The sequence below is a fragment of the Drosophila tropicalis genome, unplaced genomic scaffold (genome assembly GCF_018151085.1).
Source record: "Drosophila tropicalis isolate 14030-0801.00 unplaced genomic scaffold, ASM1815108v1 contig_859, whole genome shotgun sequence".
In the NCBI taxonomy this organism is placed as follows: Eukaryota; Metazoa; Arthropoda; class Insecta; order Diptera; family Drosophilidae; genus Drosophila; species Drosophila tropicalis.
In genome coordinates, this window is record NW_027173353.1 from 3,329,375 (window position 1) to 3,347,422 (window position 18,048).

Genomic DNA, 18,048 nt, shown 5'->3' on the forward strand with positions numbered 1-18,048 from the left:
CCAAATAACAAATTGGCGAAGCCCACAATATCCTGATAGTAAGTCCATGTGTACAATAAATAAACAATATCAGGCATCAAATGCCAAACACAAATTGTCAATTAAAAGGTATTTAAACTTAATACCCAGGTCACATGGGCCATGGGCTAAAGCGCTTAATCCACGTAAATTAGTGCAAAAATCAAGTGGATACCTTTTTCCATGGCATGGCATGTTTCGATGGGGGGTGGTGGAGGACAAATACACGCATGGCTATAACCTGTGGACACCCTCTACGCCTCACACACGCACACACACACAGAGAGAGAGCAAACACGGCGGCAACCGACACCAATAAAGCCAACAAAGCGTTTTTAGGGTTAAGACCATGTCAAAGTGTCAGTTTAGTATCGGTATCATGTCATGTTGCTGCTGTTCTGTGTGGCAGAGGAAAGAGATGGCTCATGATGACGACGACGACGGTGATGATGATGATGGTGGTGGGGTCATGTTGTTTGGCATGGGGTTTTAATTTCGTGTGCTGTGGCAACATCAGGGCAAACAGACATGTGCCTATTTACCCCACCATGACCTCCATTCTCATTCCCCGTTTTTGCCATTTCGCTGAAGGTGCAACAACAAATTTACTAATGAATTTAACAAGGATATACAGATAGGAGCCTTGCCAGATGTGAGGGACAGGGAAAAGTATTTTCCAGGTTTTGCACGCTTGCATGCTCATTAAAATGTCAGAGCAACTGAAGTTGAGTGTCTGGAATTCACAAGTCCTGCAGTCCTCTTCGAGTCTTTATGCAGTCCTGGCCATCGTTTGGGGCATCAGCTGCACTTTGTTGCCATTCTGTTTATCCTGCCAACATATTTTTTCAAATGTTCCGTTTGCATAAGTGAAAAGGCCAAAAAAGGAAAGATAACGATGCTGCCCAACACATGTAGAAACGGGGGGGAACAGTGGATTGGGGATTGGTCCAGCTTGCAACATTGGCGTCAACAACACACATAGACAGACACAACCTCACAGACAATGGCGCGTAAATTTACGGCTCACCTACGCGACTAGACACTGCTGGCTGGAACTGGAAGATCGGAGTCGACACATATGTGTGCGGCATATTTAAATTTGTTTGCCTTCCCCCACACCAGCCACACCAGCTACCTACCCATTTGGCTCGTCCATTGACCAGGTTGTGCATGTTAATCCAATAAAATTGCGTAATTAAATTTGTGCTTCATTTGGCGTTTGTCATGTGTTGTTTTCCTCCTGTTTGGCTTTTTTTTTTCTCTGTTGCGTGGTGACAAATTTTTAAGCCCCTCAACAAATCGCAGTCATTCGAAAAAAACGTAACAAAATCAAAGGGTGAACTGGTAGAAAAGTGGAAAAAATTGTTGTACACGTAGTAATTTTTCAATTGCTGCATAATTGTAGGCACAAACAAAAAACAAACGAGAGCAGAAAAAATTGACAAAAAATATTGGCAGGCAAAAATGGCAAATTGTCGGCATTCAGAATTCGTTGAGGTGTGGATGCCACCTCATTCTGCTTGTTGGTTGTTGATTTGTGGTTGCGTATATTGTTTCCCCATTTTCCTATCACTTTACTCCAAAATGACTGTTGATAAAAACAGGGTTTTTAATTGTTGATTGTTTTGTGGTTTCTCATTGTTCATTTACTGATAAACTCTTTGCAATTGTGAAATTGATAACAATTTGGATTCTCAACACGTAAGTATACGTTTCATTTCATGTTACTTGCTTACTTCCGCCCTCACATAACGGAAATGCAACAAGATAAGCGGCATACTACATACAAGAACTTTGTGATAAACCAAAAACGACCACTAAGGGTCGTCCAGCTAATGTAAGTACATACATATGTAAGTCAGACGATCTTTGTAACTGCCTCGTCGCCACGCTGACTGCAAGTAACACAGACTGTACTGCCGGGGCGATAGCAAAAGAGATGATGAGTCGGTAAACTTTAAAGAGCACAATTGAAGTGCGCAATATGCATAGACCAATCTCGGCTAGATGCCAAACGGAATAGCAGCCTACAAGTCACTGGATGGATGAGCGGTGCCATGCACTGCCCGTTACTTTACACAAATTTCACTTATCGAAATAAGCTCCAGCTCGGCGGAGACATGCCCCCTTAAAAATCCAAACTCAAGCAAAGTACCTATTGGGGTATATATGACGAAATTCTTAGACATACATAAATGGGAGGTCTTATTTAATCTGGCTATAAAAAGTGTTTTCGTTCTAGAGAAATAACTAAATTTTGAAGTCTTACATAATTCTGAGTACATATTTCTTTGCACGGCAAAGCTTACAACATTAATTAGTTCCTGAAATTTACAGGTTTTCTTTATACAGGGTATATTTTAATAACCTTTTAAACTTTTAAAGTAACTACTCCTTAAACATTAAATTAATGAAAAAACTGACTTGAATTTGACATGGAAAGGTTCATTGTAATGCAAGTTATAAAGAAAACTTAATAGAAACTTAAATTTCTTTTAAAAATTTCACTCTGAAATTGAACAAATTTCAATTGCCTTTAACTAACAGTATTCTAAATTTAGTAAAGAAAAACTTTGGAGAAAATTAAAGTCCATTTATTCAATTAGTTGAAAATATCAAACCATTTAAAAACACTATTCGACCTTTTCAACAATAAGTTTTTCATGTTTTAATATAAATGCTATATTATATTTGATGAAATTTCTATCAATTAGAAATTCACTTATGGTTAGTTTGATTTCTTAAGTTTTAAAACAAAATCCCATTAATATATAAATCAACAATTTTTATAGCCCAATTCAAAATAAGTAAGTAAAGATGCAAAGAAACGATGAAAATTGTGAAAACCTTTAAAGAGGTAACTTCAATTCTAGGCTCAAGGCTTCTTTAAGTTATAGCACTAACCATAGAACACATAGATGGGACAAACTCATGTTTTTTTGATTGCAAACGCTAGCCTAGTCATGGAACCCCAGAGAACTTCGGGAAAACCCGAACGCTCGTACTCTCAATGAGAGCGTAAAATGGGGAGAGGGCCAAGCAGCTACGAAAATAATTTAGTGTAGCACAGACTACAGAATGATGAAGGCAGGCCTATGTCGCTTGTGATTTCGTTCTGTCTATGTATGTGTACACTCGTCGGTACATGCTCAGGCTTCGTAGTGTGTGTGTGACGTGAAGTTGTACAACATCGCATTTCAATAGCTTGCTCGACCAAAATTTTTAATTTTCGACAAAACAGCGACAATGCGAATAGGATATGCCCCTGTCGAAAGAATATCAAGAAATATTGGCCTCAGCTTCGTATGTATCCCGGTGGCTGTGCCGATAAAGTGCTCGCTTGGCGATCGGAATGTCCCTGGTTCGAATCCCAACTCGTACTCGTTAAAAAGGTTTTTCTTTGCCTATTTTTTTATTTATATAAAAATAAAAAAATAAAAATAAACAAAAGGGAAAAAACAAAATAGAAATAAACTCTCGATTATCGTTGACGAAGGTTTTTTTGTCTATTTTTTTTTTTATTTTGTTTTTTTTTTTTTTTTTTAAATATTTTTATATAAATAAAAAAATAGGCAAAGAAAAACCTTTTTAATGAGTACGAGTTGGGATTCGAACCAGGGACATTCCGATCGCCAAGCGAGCACTTTATCGGCACAGCCACCGGGATACATACGAAGCTGAGGCCAATATTTCTTGATATTCTTTCGACAGGGGCATATCCTATTCGCATTGTCGCTGTTTTGTCGAAAATTAAAAATTTTGGTCGAGCAAGCTATTGAAATGCGATGTTGTACAACTTCACGTCACACACACACTACGAAGCCTGAGCATGTACCGACGAGTGTACACATACATAGACAGAACGAAATCACAAGCGACATAGGCCTGCCTTCATCGTTCTGTAGTCTGTGCTACACTAAATTATTTTCGTAGCTGCTTGGCCCTCTCCCCCATTTTACGCTCTCATTGAGAGTACGAGCGTTCGGGTTTTCCCGAAGTTCTCTGGGGTTCCATGACTAGGCTAGCGTTTGCAATCAAAAAAACATGAGTTTGTCCCATCTATGTGTTCTATGGTTAGTGGTTATAGTTTCATATAATTTCTTGTAATTTTTTTATATAATTAGCCTGAGTATCTTCTAGTCTATGCAGAAATTTTCTTCTTCTAGTTGAAGCTGCTAAAGCTGAATGAAACGGTCGCTCTTCTCCTATCATGTGAATATGTGTGCTCGTTTTCTCCTCATCGCTGTTGCTCACTCAATCAGCGCCTCTGTTTGCCTGTCCATCAGTCGCGTAGTTTTTCACAGAGTAACAGAGAAAAACCGCAAAAGCTCAAAATGTTTTCGTTGTTGTTGTTGTTTTTTGCCTCGTTTTTTTCTTGTGATAAGCAGGAAAAAAAAGAACCCGCGAGGAAGAGGGAAAACTGCGTCAGACTTTGGTGGCGTTGATGGCATGTGCCACATTTTTGGCGATTAAAGAAAAAAAAATTTGAAAAAAATATGTATGAAACGAAATCAAAAAAAAAAAAAAGGATTCGTATGTGAATACTGTGTTGACCATAAAGATGAAATGTAATTTAGCATATTTCTGTAGAAGTCTGAGGAGAAACAACAAGATGATGGGCTGCCTGCCGGCTGATGTCGTTTCGCTTTTGCCATTGCTTTGACTTTAATTAAAAAAGTTACGCTTTGTGGCCAAAGAAAAAAGTACAGAGAGAAAAGTCCACAGCCAAAAGCATTCACATTCATCCAACCACATATACTCCACAATTCCAATTTATGTTATCGAAAGGAAAAAAAATGAAAGAACCCAGAGTGTCCAGTTTTAAAGATGGTTTGAAGAGAACAGCGGCAGCTGTACGACCTCACTAAACCCAAATGCAAATGCACTAAGCAATATTAGTATGGGCAAGATATTAACAGCATATTTGACATAACAATATGCGGCAAAGTCTTTGGCAAGTAACAACACACAGCACAGCACAGCACAGCAACAGGAAACAATTTTTCATATTATGTTAGTTTTTATTAGCCACCCACCCAAGGAACAGCCAAGAGCCACTAGCAATAAGTATACATGGCCAAGTCAAGGCATTTCTCCTTACCCGCCCACTCAGCTCGTGAAACATTGCTTGCATTTTTGCTTAAGTCAGTTCAGACCCAAACCCAAACCCAAAACCCCTTGGCCAATGAAAGGCAAGACAAGACAAGGCAAGGCAAAACAGCTCATAAGACAATATAAAGTATGACAGCCATTTGGCAACACTTTGCAGGCCGTTAGCAATAGTGCCCCATGATCCCCTACCCCTTTTCCATTGCCCCTTTCCTTAGCTAAGCAAGTTTTTGGTTTTTTCTTCTTCCTATTTTACTTTGAAATTCAGATGCTAAGACAAAAGAGCTGTCATAATTCGCTGCAAAATATTGTCACCCAAAAATTGCACTCATATGAGGCCAATTTGCCTTGGCCAAAACGAACCATTATGGCCCTCTTTCTCTCTCTCTCTCTCTTAGTTAGCCATTGGCAAATGCTTTAGCTTTAGCTCCGGATGTATGCGCCATTTTCTAATATTGTAACGGAAGTAATTAATATGCGCAATAAATGTGAATCTTCCGACAAAAAGAATTGCTCTAATGGTAATGCTTTTCCTTGTAAATAAAATCTTCAAGCAACTCAAACAAAAGTGCCGAAAATAAGTTGCCATAAAATATATCACAGGAGGACAGGAGGGAGACCAAAAACTTTTCACTTTATGCATAGGAAAACATCGACTTAGCAATACCCTAAATCAAAAGTTAATCCAGTGCACAATAATTCATAAATTTTTTAACTGAAAAATCTTCCTCATTGGATATACTTTTTATATTTCATTTAATTCTATTTGCTTACAATTTCAAAATTCATCAAAAATCCTAGCTATAGCTTTCAAATACGTATTCAATAGTATCTGAAAAATACTTATATATTTTGTATACATTTGTTCAATCAATTGGCTATAAGAAGTGTTAAATTCATCAGCCATTATGTCCTTTTCAACCAAATTCGACAAGTTGCCATTGGTGCAATTTGGCGCTGCATTTATGTTCTACGTGGAAAAGCACAAATTGATGGAGTTGATGAGTCGCTTGCTGGCTGAGATCTCTATCGAACCAGTAGATGATATACGACGCTGGTTGGGTGAGAATGTGCGACGCATAAGCCATGATATCTATACCAAATCATTGGATGCTTTTCATCGTGGTGTATCGGGTGATTTCTATCAGTTGCCCAGGAGTTTCTTTCATCGCATAGTTTTGCATGGACGTCCAGGTTCAGGTCGTCGTTCACTTGCCCATGTTCTGGGCCGTCGTTGGGATTTACTTATTATCGATGCTGATGCATTAGCCTATCACTCTATCAATGGAGAGGATCAGGAGAATGAACATGTCAAGCAATTGCAAAGGGCAATCGAAATGGATTGCGTCTATGGCCGGTCGCAGGCCATTGGAAATCTTATACAGCGTAGATTGCTTCAAGAAGATGCATTACACAGGGGCTGGATACTCTACAATTATCCAAATAATAGTTGTGAGGCTCGCGAACTCTTCGATGGCTTCAGTGTGCCACCTAATCGATTGATTTACCTGCAAATCGATGAACGCATGGCCAGAATGCGCATTATATCCAATTCCTATACACCAAGTCCTCAGTCTGATATAACCTATATCGATCATCAGATGGAACAGTATTGCAAAAGTGAGCCAGCCCTGGATTCCTATCTCAGCCATCGTCGTGAAGTGATCTACATTGATGCCAAACGTTGTTTCGAGGAGGTCAAGTGTGAAATAATGTCCGAATTGAATAAAACTCCGTATGTATTGGGTTACAAGTATGGCCAGCCCCCAGCTCAAATCTAATAAATTGATGGACTTGGAAAAATATGTTCAATAATTCTTTTTGTTTATTGTTATTTACTCAAGTGGGTTCTTTTTTCTCTTCCATCGGTTTCGTTTTGGTTTGGGTTGGGCTTATCAGCTTTCAGGCCCCAGAAAAGGGAACCGTAAACATTTTTTCGTTTAGGTAAACAGAAAAAGAAAAAGTGATTTAAAATTATTGCTATTTGAATTTTCCACCACCGAGAAAAAAAACAATAAAAAGAATGAAAAGAGAGAAAAAAAACAAATGATTTTATGACCACAAACTTAAGTGCTCAATTTTTAATTGTTTGACGACGCTGATAAGTACGACGGAAAAAAGCGGAGGAGGTGGTTGGAGAATGGAGAGGAGCGACATTTTTAATGGCACCCAAAAGTTCAATCAAAGTTTAGTTTTTTTTTTTTATTATTATTTTCTGTTTTTCACCCTGAGGCGGTCTTTGGGCCAATACAAATTAGCCAAATACACAAAAAATACGAGGAAAAACAAAGCAGGTTGATGACTATTTGGTCTTCTCTCTTTCCATTTCCCCAGTGGGCCATAAGTTTAATTTAGAATAATGAAGAAAACCACGCACAATATTGTTAACAGAAATATAATTTTATTGCTTGATTCGCATAGAGGGACATCGACACTCGTCGCCATAAGTTAGCGTACCACCTTGATGTCAATGGTAAAGCAGCAGCGCTTCTGGCTCACTGGATCCTTGAGAGCCCAACGAATGGTATACGAGCTGAGAGGAAATTTAGCCTCGATTGGTACATCAATTGTATAGGTATTCTTTACACCATTCCTCACTGGACAGGTGGCAGATTTGCAGCCATCTCGTTCCAAGGTGACTAGAGGCAGTTCAATTGTCTCGCTCTTAACCCATCCCAAAGTGGCTACCAAATTGTCGGCATCGAATTTGGGTGTGAAATCGAAACTCATCTGGGCCGGACGACGACGATGTATGTGACATGCAGCCCTTTGAGCTGCCTCTGGACAAGGAGTCACACGCACTTCATCAATACTACAGACATCAGCACTATCCGCACAAACATGGTAATTAATCACCTCCGATGAGACGGTGGCCACCACAATCGAGAGAACTAATAGCGAGCCACAGAAACGAAACATGATGATGAGTTGAGCTCTTTAGGCGGAATACTAAGATGCTGATGAAAAAATGTTCAACCAAGTTGGGATTAAATTTGAAAAGCGATTCTTATCACACTGTTGGTCGCTTAGGTGAACCATTGTGAACTGTGATCACTGATAGGCAAACGAAATACACGACACGTTGAAGCGATAAGACAGACATAAGACAATCGTGTGATTAGACAGACATTTGACTCTTGTCATAGGCTCGGTTTTATGTGAAATCTGACGACTACACATTATCACCAAGGTAAGGAACTAATTGCCACCAACTGGAGCTATTAATTAGAAAACTAGACCAAACTGAAAATTTGTTGACAGGCAAAACTGGCATTTGGGTAGGACATAACACTATCTAACATAATTTTAAAATCAGAGCGCGAGGTTAGAGTTTCTACTCCCCAACCTAGATGAATAGTGTAATTTGCCATATGCCATATAGTTCGACACACTTATCAGCAAATAGAGTCAAGAGAATGACATACGAAAAAGGCACACAAAGACAGAATAGGACACACACAGGGACAGACACGACAGTTGTCAGTCAGTCACAGGCTATGAGAGCGCGCACGTTCGAAATTTGAGACGATTCCCGCGACAAGTTCTCCATTTGGCCGTGTGGATGTGTCTCTAGCATTCCGTATGCTGCACTTCTTGACTATTGACTTGCTGTCAATACCGACAATTGCATGGCTCATTTGTGGGCATGCATGTCAACAATCAACAAAATAAGAAAAAAAAACAACATCTACATACAATAAATTTGACAAAACAGAGTCAACCAAGTACAACAACAAACAGAATATACTCTTGATTTAAAAGGACTCACCATTTGATACCCTACAATAAGTAAAAAATGATCAATAAGTAGCTATTATTCATCCCAAGTACAGCTTGACGACTAACAAGTCAAGCCTTTATTTCAATCAAAACTAAAGTTCTGATTTTCATTCCAGATCTCCTGCTTTTGTATCTGTTCAGACTAAAATGGAAAAACTATAAGATTTAGCTTAGAAAAATATTAATTAATATATACAAAGTCGAGCAAACTCTTACAAATATTTCCCTATATCCAATATATACTGTTATTCTGACAATACACGGTATAAAAACCTCTGTTCTTCCTGTATCGTTCCCTCCTTGTCTTTCTGCCTTTTCCAATCGCGACACTTTAGACTTGCTGCTATTTGATGCTGAGTTTTCCTTTCCTTTTTTTTATCATACCCAAAGGACGCAATTAAAAATTTGTGAAAAATAATATAGAATTTTCATATGCAAAACATGTTTTCCAGCTTTTTTCGTACAACAACAAAAAGAAACCACAACTGATTAGCTGCAACTGAAAACCGCTTCATAAAAATTTTCTCGAAATTGATAGAAAAGTTTTGCAGCTAGCGCATAATTAACATTCGCTCAATAATAACATTGATAGACGGTCGGGTGAGAGGTAGAGAAGGGCCACGTTTGCTGCTTTCCACACAAATGTTTTCATAATGTTTTTCGCATAAATTATAATTAATATACACATACATATATATGTATATATTTGCCTCTTTTTTTCCATCATCGTCAACGACTTTGTGTCTTTATGAAAGTCCAGTGAACGGTGAATCAACAGAAAAGAACCAAAACAGAATTAATTCATTAAAGAAATATGCAAAGTACAAAAAAATGAAAAGAACTTGATGATGATGGGGTGATGGTGGCCCAAAGATACAAAAAAAAAAGAATGAAATTTATGTTTTATTACTTAATGAACTTACCGCAAATTAAACCAAGGCAAGGGTGCCGGAACTGGATGAGGACAAGGAAAAGCCGAAAAAAAAAAAAACAAAGCACTGAACCAACCAAAAAGGACAAGGCCTTGTCTTCAATTAATATGCAAAAAATGTCAACGGCTGTTGGCTAGCCAGCTGGCTGGCATATCAGAAATACAAGGAAATGACCATCCATGAGTTGGGTTGGGCGTTGGATGCAAATTGGTTAGCAATTAATGACAAGTTTTTAAAATTCGTTTTAATTGAACATCCTGTTAAAAAGAAGTGCTGGCAATTGGAGACAAAGAAGCCAAGTTAAAGGTAGAATTTGGCAAGAATTTGATGGCTTAAATAGAACTTGGTCGATCATTATTAAATTTCTATCCTAATCAGCCACACCAAAGTTTACCTCAAAGATCAAAAAATGTTTACCAGTGATCACGGATAGAGTGAGATTTCTCCATATTCAATCTCTCTTTCAACTTAAGTACAAAAATTCCAAAACGCAAATGATAAGCAGCTCTAAAAATAAACCTTTATTTCAACCGAAACGTACAACAATATTTCATTAAATGTCGCACCCTGAGATAGATAGAGGCAATTGTTCAAATTCTTATTCAAAATTTCAGTCTTATATTAGAGGGCCATGGTAATGGAATTCTATAACGCTTTAGTTCTTATCGGTTTTGTTCCATTGCTGGGAATTGTGCGGGCTCAGGGTATGTTGGAATCAAAGTCTACGTCATACATGATAAGCCACAGATTGTTCTTTAGAATCATATGAGTTGCCCACTTGGCCAACATGTGGACAACTAAATGAAGACAACTTTTTGAATTCAACTCATATATCTGGAATCAATGAGCATCCCTGGATGGGACGTTTGGGCTATGAGAGTAAGAAAAAAGGCGAAAACCCCTAAAAGCCAATGAAGATAAAAAAGCAAAATCATTGTTTTAGCCTATCATGGTTTAAGCTACAAGTGTCTTGCTGTATTGATAACTAATCAGCACTTGTTAGCTCCTGCCCACTGTTTTGATGACAACGAAAAGATGCCAGCGAGCTATGTACTACTTGGTGATTGGAATCCAACTAATTCGTATATTGACACGGACTGCGATGATCAGCATGTGTGTAATCGTTTGCCCAAACTATTGGAAATCGATGAAATAATCATAAATCCAGACTACAACTCTGAGGATTTGACTAACGACATCAGTGTCTTGAAACTAAGTCAACCAATTTTGCACTTTTCTTCAACCATTCGACCCATTTGCATGCCTAGCATTAATAGTCAGAGTAATCAGCATATAGGTGAGATTTTTTACTCTTCTGGATTTGCTCTTGTTGCCAGTTTGCCCTACAAGCTCAAGGACTTGGTGCAAATTGTTGGTGCCAGGCAATGTCGTCGAACACTTGCCAATTTGAAGCATCTCTCTGCAGCCATTCCCTATGAAATGAATCATATATGCGGTGTTAGTAGTAACTCGCGTTTGCCATTGCTAAAAGGATCAGCCTTGATGGCAGTTCATACCGAGGGCCAGGAACTGCAGAATTACTATCTCACTGGCTTGCTGGTGGATGGTGAAGGAACTATGAAAGTTCCTTCCATATTCATAAGAGTAGATTTATATGGCCGATGGATAAGACGCACAATACAAAGTACTGTAAGTTTTTCCTCCACAACAACAACAACAACAACCACAGCAAGATCTACCACAATACCGCCAACAAGAACTACAATAACAACAACAACTGCTAAAATAACTAGATCCACAGCAACAACTAAAGCTACAACAACAACAGCGAAAACTACAACGGCAACAGAGAAACCTAAAACAATTCGTCCTTCCTTTGAGATATTCCCAGCCATTGATATGAATGATGATGAGCCCAGGTGGCAATAATTCAAATATAATTAATATTTGGCATAAGCAAAGATCAATTAAAATCAAATTTAAGACATTTTATTTTCCATTCTCCCCCCTGATGATGTTTATAAATATATTTAAGTGGGTCGAATAAATTTTTATATGTTTGCAGTTAAAAATTTATCAGTAAAAAGTAAATCTTTGCAGGATATAAAAAAGCATTGCCTAATTTTACTCTTTTCCCCAATGAACTTTTATAAATTTTCTAGTAATTACAAAGAAAATAACATGGATCGAGGACTTACCAAATTTCATTGTATCATTATTAGTTATGACATTCAACCTAAGACAAAAAAGAAATATATAGTTAATGATAATAATAATTATTAACAATTTATGATGAAAAGTTTAATTTTTCTTAGATTTAACTTTGTTTTATGATCGATTTATGATTGATTTTAAAGTAAAAATAAAAAGAGAGTGAGTTACTTTTGTATTTTTGGATTATTAAGTAATTAAATGGTCTATCAGAAACCATTAAAGTGAATGCTTACTTGATTACACCGCTCCAAGTAAAGATGATAGAGAAATTTGTTAATTTTCAGGTTTATACCTTGATCTACAGATATATCTGAAAAGATTGCATAAAGTAATTAACTTTATTTAATCATAGACTGCAAGAGTGTTGAACTTTTGTATGGCTTTTGAGTCTTTGTTAAAAGTTGATTCATATCTTAAGAAGGAGACAGACAGAGCATTAAGAACTAATGAATGAAATCGTGTAGACAGAGATAGATAGTGAGCACTTATTCGTAAAGATATAAACATATATATATTTGGTATAGTAGGTATAAAAGTTTAGATATTCGTATGAATGTAGTAGTATAAGTGTGAATACTTAATCAGCTTTCAACCACATTAGCCAGAACGAGAGAGAATTAGTAAGATAGTGCGAGGGAGATGGAAAATACGCTCATAAATTAGCTAGAGCTCAAATGTTTAGCCCCAGATGCCTATAAAACTAAATCAGCTAGAATTTTTTTGTCTTGCAACTTGTTTCTTTGTTGTTTTTGTTGCCATCTCAGCTTATGTTTTTTTTTTCCACATATGCTCGGCTGGTGGCGCCAATTAATTTGTGTTCTTAATTCGCCTAATTATTCCAAGCAATAAAATTTTCAATAGATTCGTAACTGCAGAGGGGGTAAGAGATATAACCCATACTGTTTGCCACCTACCAAAGAGCATGGACACGTTTAATTCAATTCTTCATCTCCATCCAACAGGGCCGTCGCCTTTTTTGCTGCTTATTCCTTTTTTTTTTTTACTCAGCTTAAAAGACCAAATAAAAATGAAGGAATAAAAGAAGGAGAAGGAAAAAAAAACACGCAAGACGACATTTAAATTCAAATTGTTGAAGACGCTGACAAAGATGCCGGCGCCACACGTCGGATTAATTTTATATACCAGCACCCCAGCACAACCACTCGGAGACAAAGACACTGGAACCAGGACCATTGCTTGCCCCCTTGGTTCAATTAGAGGGCAGATAGTATGTGTTTTGCGGGGCGGGGCGGGGTGGGCTGGTGGATGGGTGGCTCTCTGCCATTTGCCATTGGTTGAGTGGGTCTTGTGCCATGCAATTGTTAAAATCGAATTAAGCCACGGTGTCGCATACTTTTGATCTCCTTGACGCCAGCGTCAGAGCCAATGAAACGTTGCAATGTCTGGTAAAATGTCCTTACATTGTCCTTGCCAGTCCATTGCCTTATGGCCCTCAGTTAACAGCAGCAGCATGAGCATCAGCATGAGCATCAGCATCAGAACAAGCGGTAGCGGTGGCAAAAGGACCCACTCTGATTTCAATGAGATTTCGGTTTCAATTTCAGTTTCAGTTTGGCTGCTTGGCGCAAATGAAATTAAATGAAGATTAGTCGTGTGCTCGCTAGATTATTCCAAGAAATAAAAATCTTCAAGATACTTCGCATAGCTCCATCTCACTCTATCGCACAATTTATCTAGCTCGCTCATTATTTTTTCGCTTTTCTCTCTGTCTGTGGCGGCTTTTGCTTTTATTTTTATTTGCCTTTTTTATGGAGCTTGAAGGTGATTTGAACCAAATTCGCTGCTGCTGCTGCTGCTTTGCCCCGCCTTCATTTAGGTTTCTTTTGGCATTAGTCGGCAAAAGAAACAGAAAAAGAAATGAAGATATAGATTGAGATACAGATAGCAATGAAGAGGTAGGAGAGGGAACAAATCTCTGCAAATCACAAGCTACATTTAACCTACAAATGATGGCCAGCTTTGAAATTGCTTTGAAATTTATGAAAGAGTTCTTTCCTTCTCTTCAAATTAAAACAAAGTATTTACTCAAATAGGTGGTTTAAGCATAGCTTATTTAGTTATCCATCAATGGTGACTAATTCTGTTTTATTTGCAATGAAATGTATTAAAAATATATTGCAAAATAGTTAATTTCAAGACTTTTTGTGCTCGTTAGACTCGTTATTAGTTTTTTTCCTTTACTTCCATTAGTCTTTTAAAAAATATACTTCGAAACTTTCAGCAATTGAAGAAGTAGACACTTTTTGTTAAGCCAATCAATTCTATGTTATTGTAATGGAATTGAAATTGGAAAGATGATCCTTTGACTTTGGTTTGGACTAAAGTGAAACAAGAATACATTAAGTACAGGTATTAGATATAGGAATTGACTAGACGAGACTACATACCAAATCTATTAGTAACAATATTTCACATAAATCTAGAAAAAATTTAATCCTATGTCTAATCTATTGATAATTTCATTTAAGAACTTTAAGGATATCAAATGATGTCTTCTACATGCTACACATATGAAGCCTTATGGATTACAGGAACGGGAATGCATTAATTTTCCACTTACATATAATGTTTTACCTTTAAGCAAATATCAACCTGCAACTGCAATTACCTAAATGTGCCCTGATTATGTTGCATAGGGGTTTCAATTATAGATACATATATTTTCAATAGTTTAACTTTCGAATAAAGGTATATTCCTATAATAGAAAGATTTTACCCACATGTACATAAGTCCCTTAATGATGTCAAATCACTTTTCTTTACATAGAATTTCTATAGCTCAACCCCTGGAAACAAAAAAAAATACAAAATAACATATGCATCATGCTGCAAAAGTAACAAAAACATTTCATGCAAAAAAGGTTTTTAATTTAAATTTCTTGGCTTGACGTGTGGCATGTGCCGACATTGTCGTTGTAGTCGACGTCTTTGTCCCTTGACGTCGCAACGTCGGCGTTTGCAACAAATGTGGGCTATGTGGCCATGTACTGCACGAGTCTCCTCATAGGATGGAGCAGGGCCCAAAGAAACTACCCATATATGTATGTATGTATGTAAGTACCCACACTCAAAACTCATTGGCCATGCACAATTGACGCTTACATTGTTCTCAAGAATTATTATGTGGTTTCCACAAGAAGCACATGTGTGTGTGTGTGAGTGTGTATGAGTGAGTTTACCTCCCTCAATCTTACCCAAAACCACATCCCTTTTTGCGCTTATCAGTGTAGGTACAGGAGGAATGCCCGAACAACAATTTAAGTTACAATCTCTCCCAAAACGAAAGGGAAAAAAAAAACGGAAAACAGGAAAATTTTATCTAGCTTGAGGAAAATGGCACACACATGTGTTTTCAGCCGCCAACCTTTCGCCTTGCCTTGCCTTGCCTTGCCTTGTGGTCGTCTTATTTTGTGGAGTAAGACAAATCTATGGCCAAAAGCCTTCAAAGACGACCACAAGAACTGCTGCCTTGGGTAATTAATAAACCTTGAAGTTAGCTCTATATATAGGCCATGTGCGTGTGTGTGTGTGTGGAGGCGCCATAAATTTCAATTTTATTGTTCAAAGGTATATTACGTCTTTCTTGGCTTAATTGTTATTAATTTGGAATATTTTTCAAGACACACGGCGGGTGGTCTGTGCCCTCCATATTGTGGACTTAGAAGGGGCAGAGGGGGCGGAGGCCAGCATATTTCAAGTGCTGCCAAAGTAAACACCGCATACGGTGGCTATTTTTGCCAGCATATCGGTGAGAGACAGAGCAGAAAAAAAATACATTGAATTGCAGTGGCAGCATTTTGTGGCATAGTTCCGATCTGCCTAAACCAAACTGCGAACGCGTTTCTTTTTCTTTATTTTTTGTTTCTTGCTTTATTTTTTTGTTTTTTTGACTGACGTTCTGTTTGTTTTGCAAAAAGCCAGGCGCAATGGGTGGCCATTTAGTAGAGATCGCTACTGAGACCGATTCGCTTGGTGTCTGTGTTTGGTCATGGCTTGTCTAAGTTCTCATTTGGCCGTGAGGCTTGTGCCAGGTGCAAATATTCGTTGTTGATTTTGGCACTGCCAAACCATGAACTTGAGGCAAGAATTTTCTGCTTACAATGTAGTTACAATGTACTCAAAGACGACATCTAAACATTAACATGAGGGACATGACAAAAATCCATAAACTATTGAAAATAAATTCTTAGACTCAATGAAGAGGATCTGTATGAGAAAGATGTTGTCAAGGTCAAAGCAGGAATAAATTTCTCAGAAATAGAATAAACCATTTTGAATGTAGAAATGATATTTGAATACATCAGAATTTTCCGAATTATTCCCAAATCAATTTAAGATAATCGTAAATACCTTAACACAATCAAATCCATCTCTTAGTAGGGAGTATATTGAAAGTTTGGTCATAAAGTAGTAACTGAGACTTGATTGTTGCCTCTTTATACCTACTTTCGAAGAGTTTCCCTTCAATTCTTAACCCTCTTTAACCAACTATCTTTCATTTTCCATAATGTATGTGTATATGTAAATGACTTGCACGAAAATGTTTTTGCTGTCTCTGGGCATCTTTATCATGTGAAACAACTCTCAACAAAAGTTGTCTAATAAGTTTGCATATCCCGCAGGATATAAAAGAAACAACTCACAAGCAAATAACCAAGGATTATGTCTTTCTGCGTGTGTGTGTGTGTGTGTGTCTGTGTGCGTGCCGTGTGTTGGGCTTTAAGACTTGTCCAAAAATCTAACATTCAGCTGGGGACAAGCACGACTAAAGGGAGCAAAAGACAAATATCTTGGGCTTAAAGGTGACCCCTTAGATGGGGTAACTAATTTATAAAATTTAACTGGCCGACTTTCAAGCTCATTTAGAGGCACACTGACACACGTTAAGGCAAATCGCCTATGTAGTTTCAGTCGTTAAACTATTAAAACTAATGAGGGTTGAGTCTCTATCTCTATGAGTTGCCCATTCCTGGGTAGTTTCTGTTCCCTTTTCGAGTTATTTCAATGCAAATTTATTAGCAACCAAGTGAATGATTTCATTGCCAAGCAGCAGCTGAGACGGTGACGTTGGTGCTGACTTTGACTTTGGCACAAGTCACGTAAGAAATGTCTCCATGTGGGCGGGTTCTGTCATCACAAGGTACCGCCAAGCCATTTGGCCATTTGTCCACTTGGTTGTCCCTGAAGTTGACGATTCTGGAAGTTGGAAGCTGAAAGCTGAATACTTAAGCTCATGTGCAGAGCTGGCAAATTTTAGCACGTTTCACATTTCGAACGAGTGGATGAGTGAGAGAGAGAGAGAGAGAGAGAGAGAGAGAGAGAGAGAGTGAGAGACCTCTGTGTGTTTGTCTTGTGCTTTCCGCGAAATACTTTTTGGGTGGTCGAAATCTGAAAGAGAACAACTTCAAAATACTTCCACGAAAACAAAACAAATGTGAAAAGAATAAACGAATTTATTTAGGGTATCGTCGCAAATGAAAGGCAAGCTCAAAATATTTACCAGAAATCACTTCCATCAAAGGCATTTTTATCGATTTATATACACATGTAGGTATATATACAATTTCTCTGTTTATTTGATCTTTTGTTATTATCAATATCCTTGTTGGAAATCACCTTATGTAAGCCATCTACCTCTTAACCGCAAAGTGTTAAACTTTCTATATGAATACACCTTAAACTAACTCCCCCTCACACTCTCATATACAGAATCCCTAGTCGAGAACTCACTTCGAAAAGACCCAAAAGCAATTTGCGGACGTGCATGAAAACTTTTACTGGCAGCAAATTGAAATTAATGTGAAGTTTCAGTAAAAGTGGCTTAAATGCACACACGGGCCGCATTTTGGGAATTGCACGACGACGGAAAACTTTCTCCTTCGCCATCATCTTGGGCAAAAAGATACTTATGTTATTTTGAAATACTTAACCACACACACACAAGCACACACAAAGACCTTTTCATATATGGGGAATAGTTTTTGCCTTTTGCCGATTTGCTGAGAGTTTTAAG

General features: G+C 37.8%; 3 protein-coding genes across 5 annotated transcripts in view; 1 reads left to right on the forward strand and 2 right to left on the reverse strand.

Moving 5' to 3' along the window:
* Nucleotides 1-18,048, reverse strand: part of PH4alphaPV (prolyl-4-hydroxylase-alpha PV) — a 161,451-nt gene that overhangs the window by 107,749 nt on the left and 35,654 nt on the right. For all 3 annotated transcript variants that reach the window (XR_011033374.1, XM_068298070.1, XM_068298067.1), the window contains exon 3: nucleotides 11,999-12,036. The gene's annotated coding sequence lies outside the window, so the exon portion shown is untranslated. The remainder of the gene's footprint in view (nucleotides 1-11,998; nucleotides 12,037-18,048) is intronic.
* On the forward strand, nucleotides 5,927-6,944 carry LOC137582853 (adenylate kinase 2). The gene has a single exon (XM_068297579.1). The coding sequence runs from the start codon at nucleotides 6,036-6,038 to the stop codon at nucleotides 6,906-6,908; it is 873 nt and encodes a 290-aa protein (XP_068153680.1). The 5' UTR covers nucleotides 5,927-6,035; the 3' UTR covers nucleotides 6,909-6,944.
* On the reverse strand, nucleotides 7,509-8,081 carry Npc2h (Niemann-Pick type C-2h). Its single transcript, XM_068297162.1, has one exon. It carries the CDS (start codon nucleotides 8,044-8,046, stop codon nucleotides 7,576-7,578), a length of 471 nt encoding a protein of 156 aa, XP_068153263.1. The 5' UTR covers nucleotides 8,047-8,081; the 3' UTR covers nucleotides 7,509-7,575.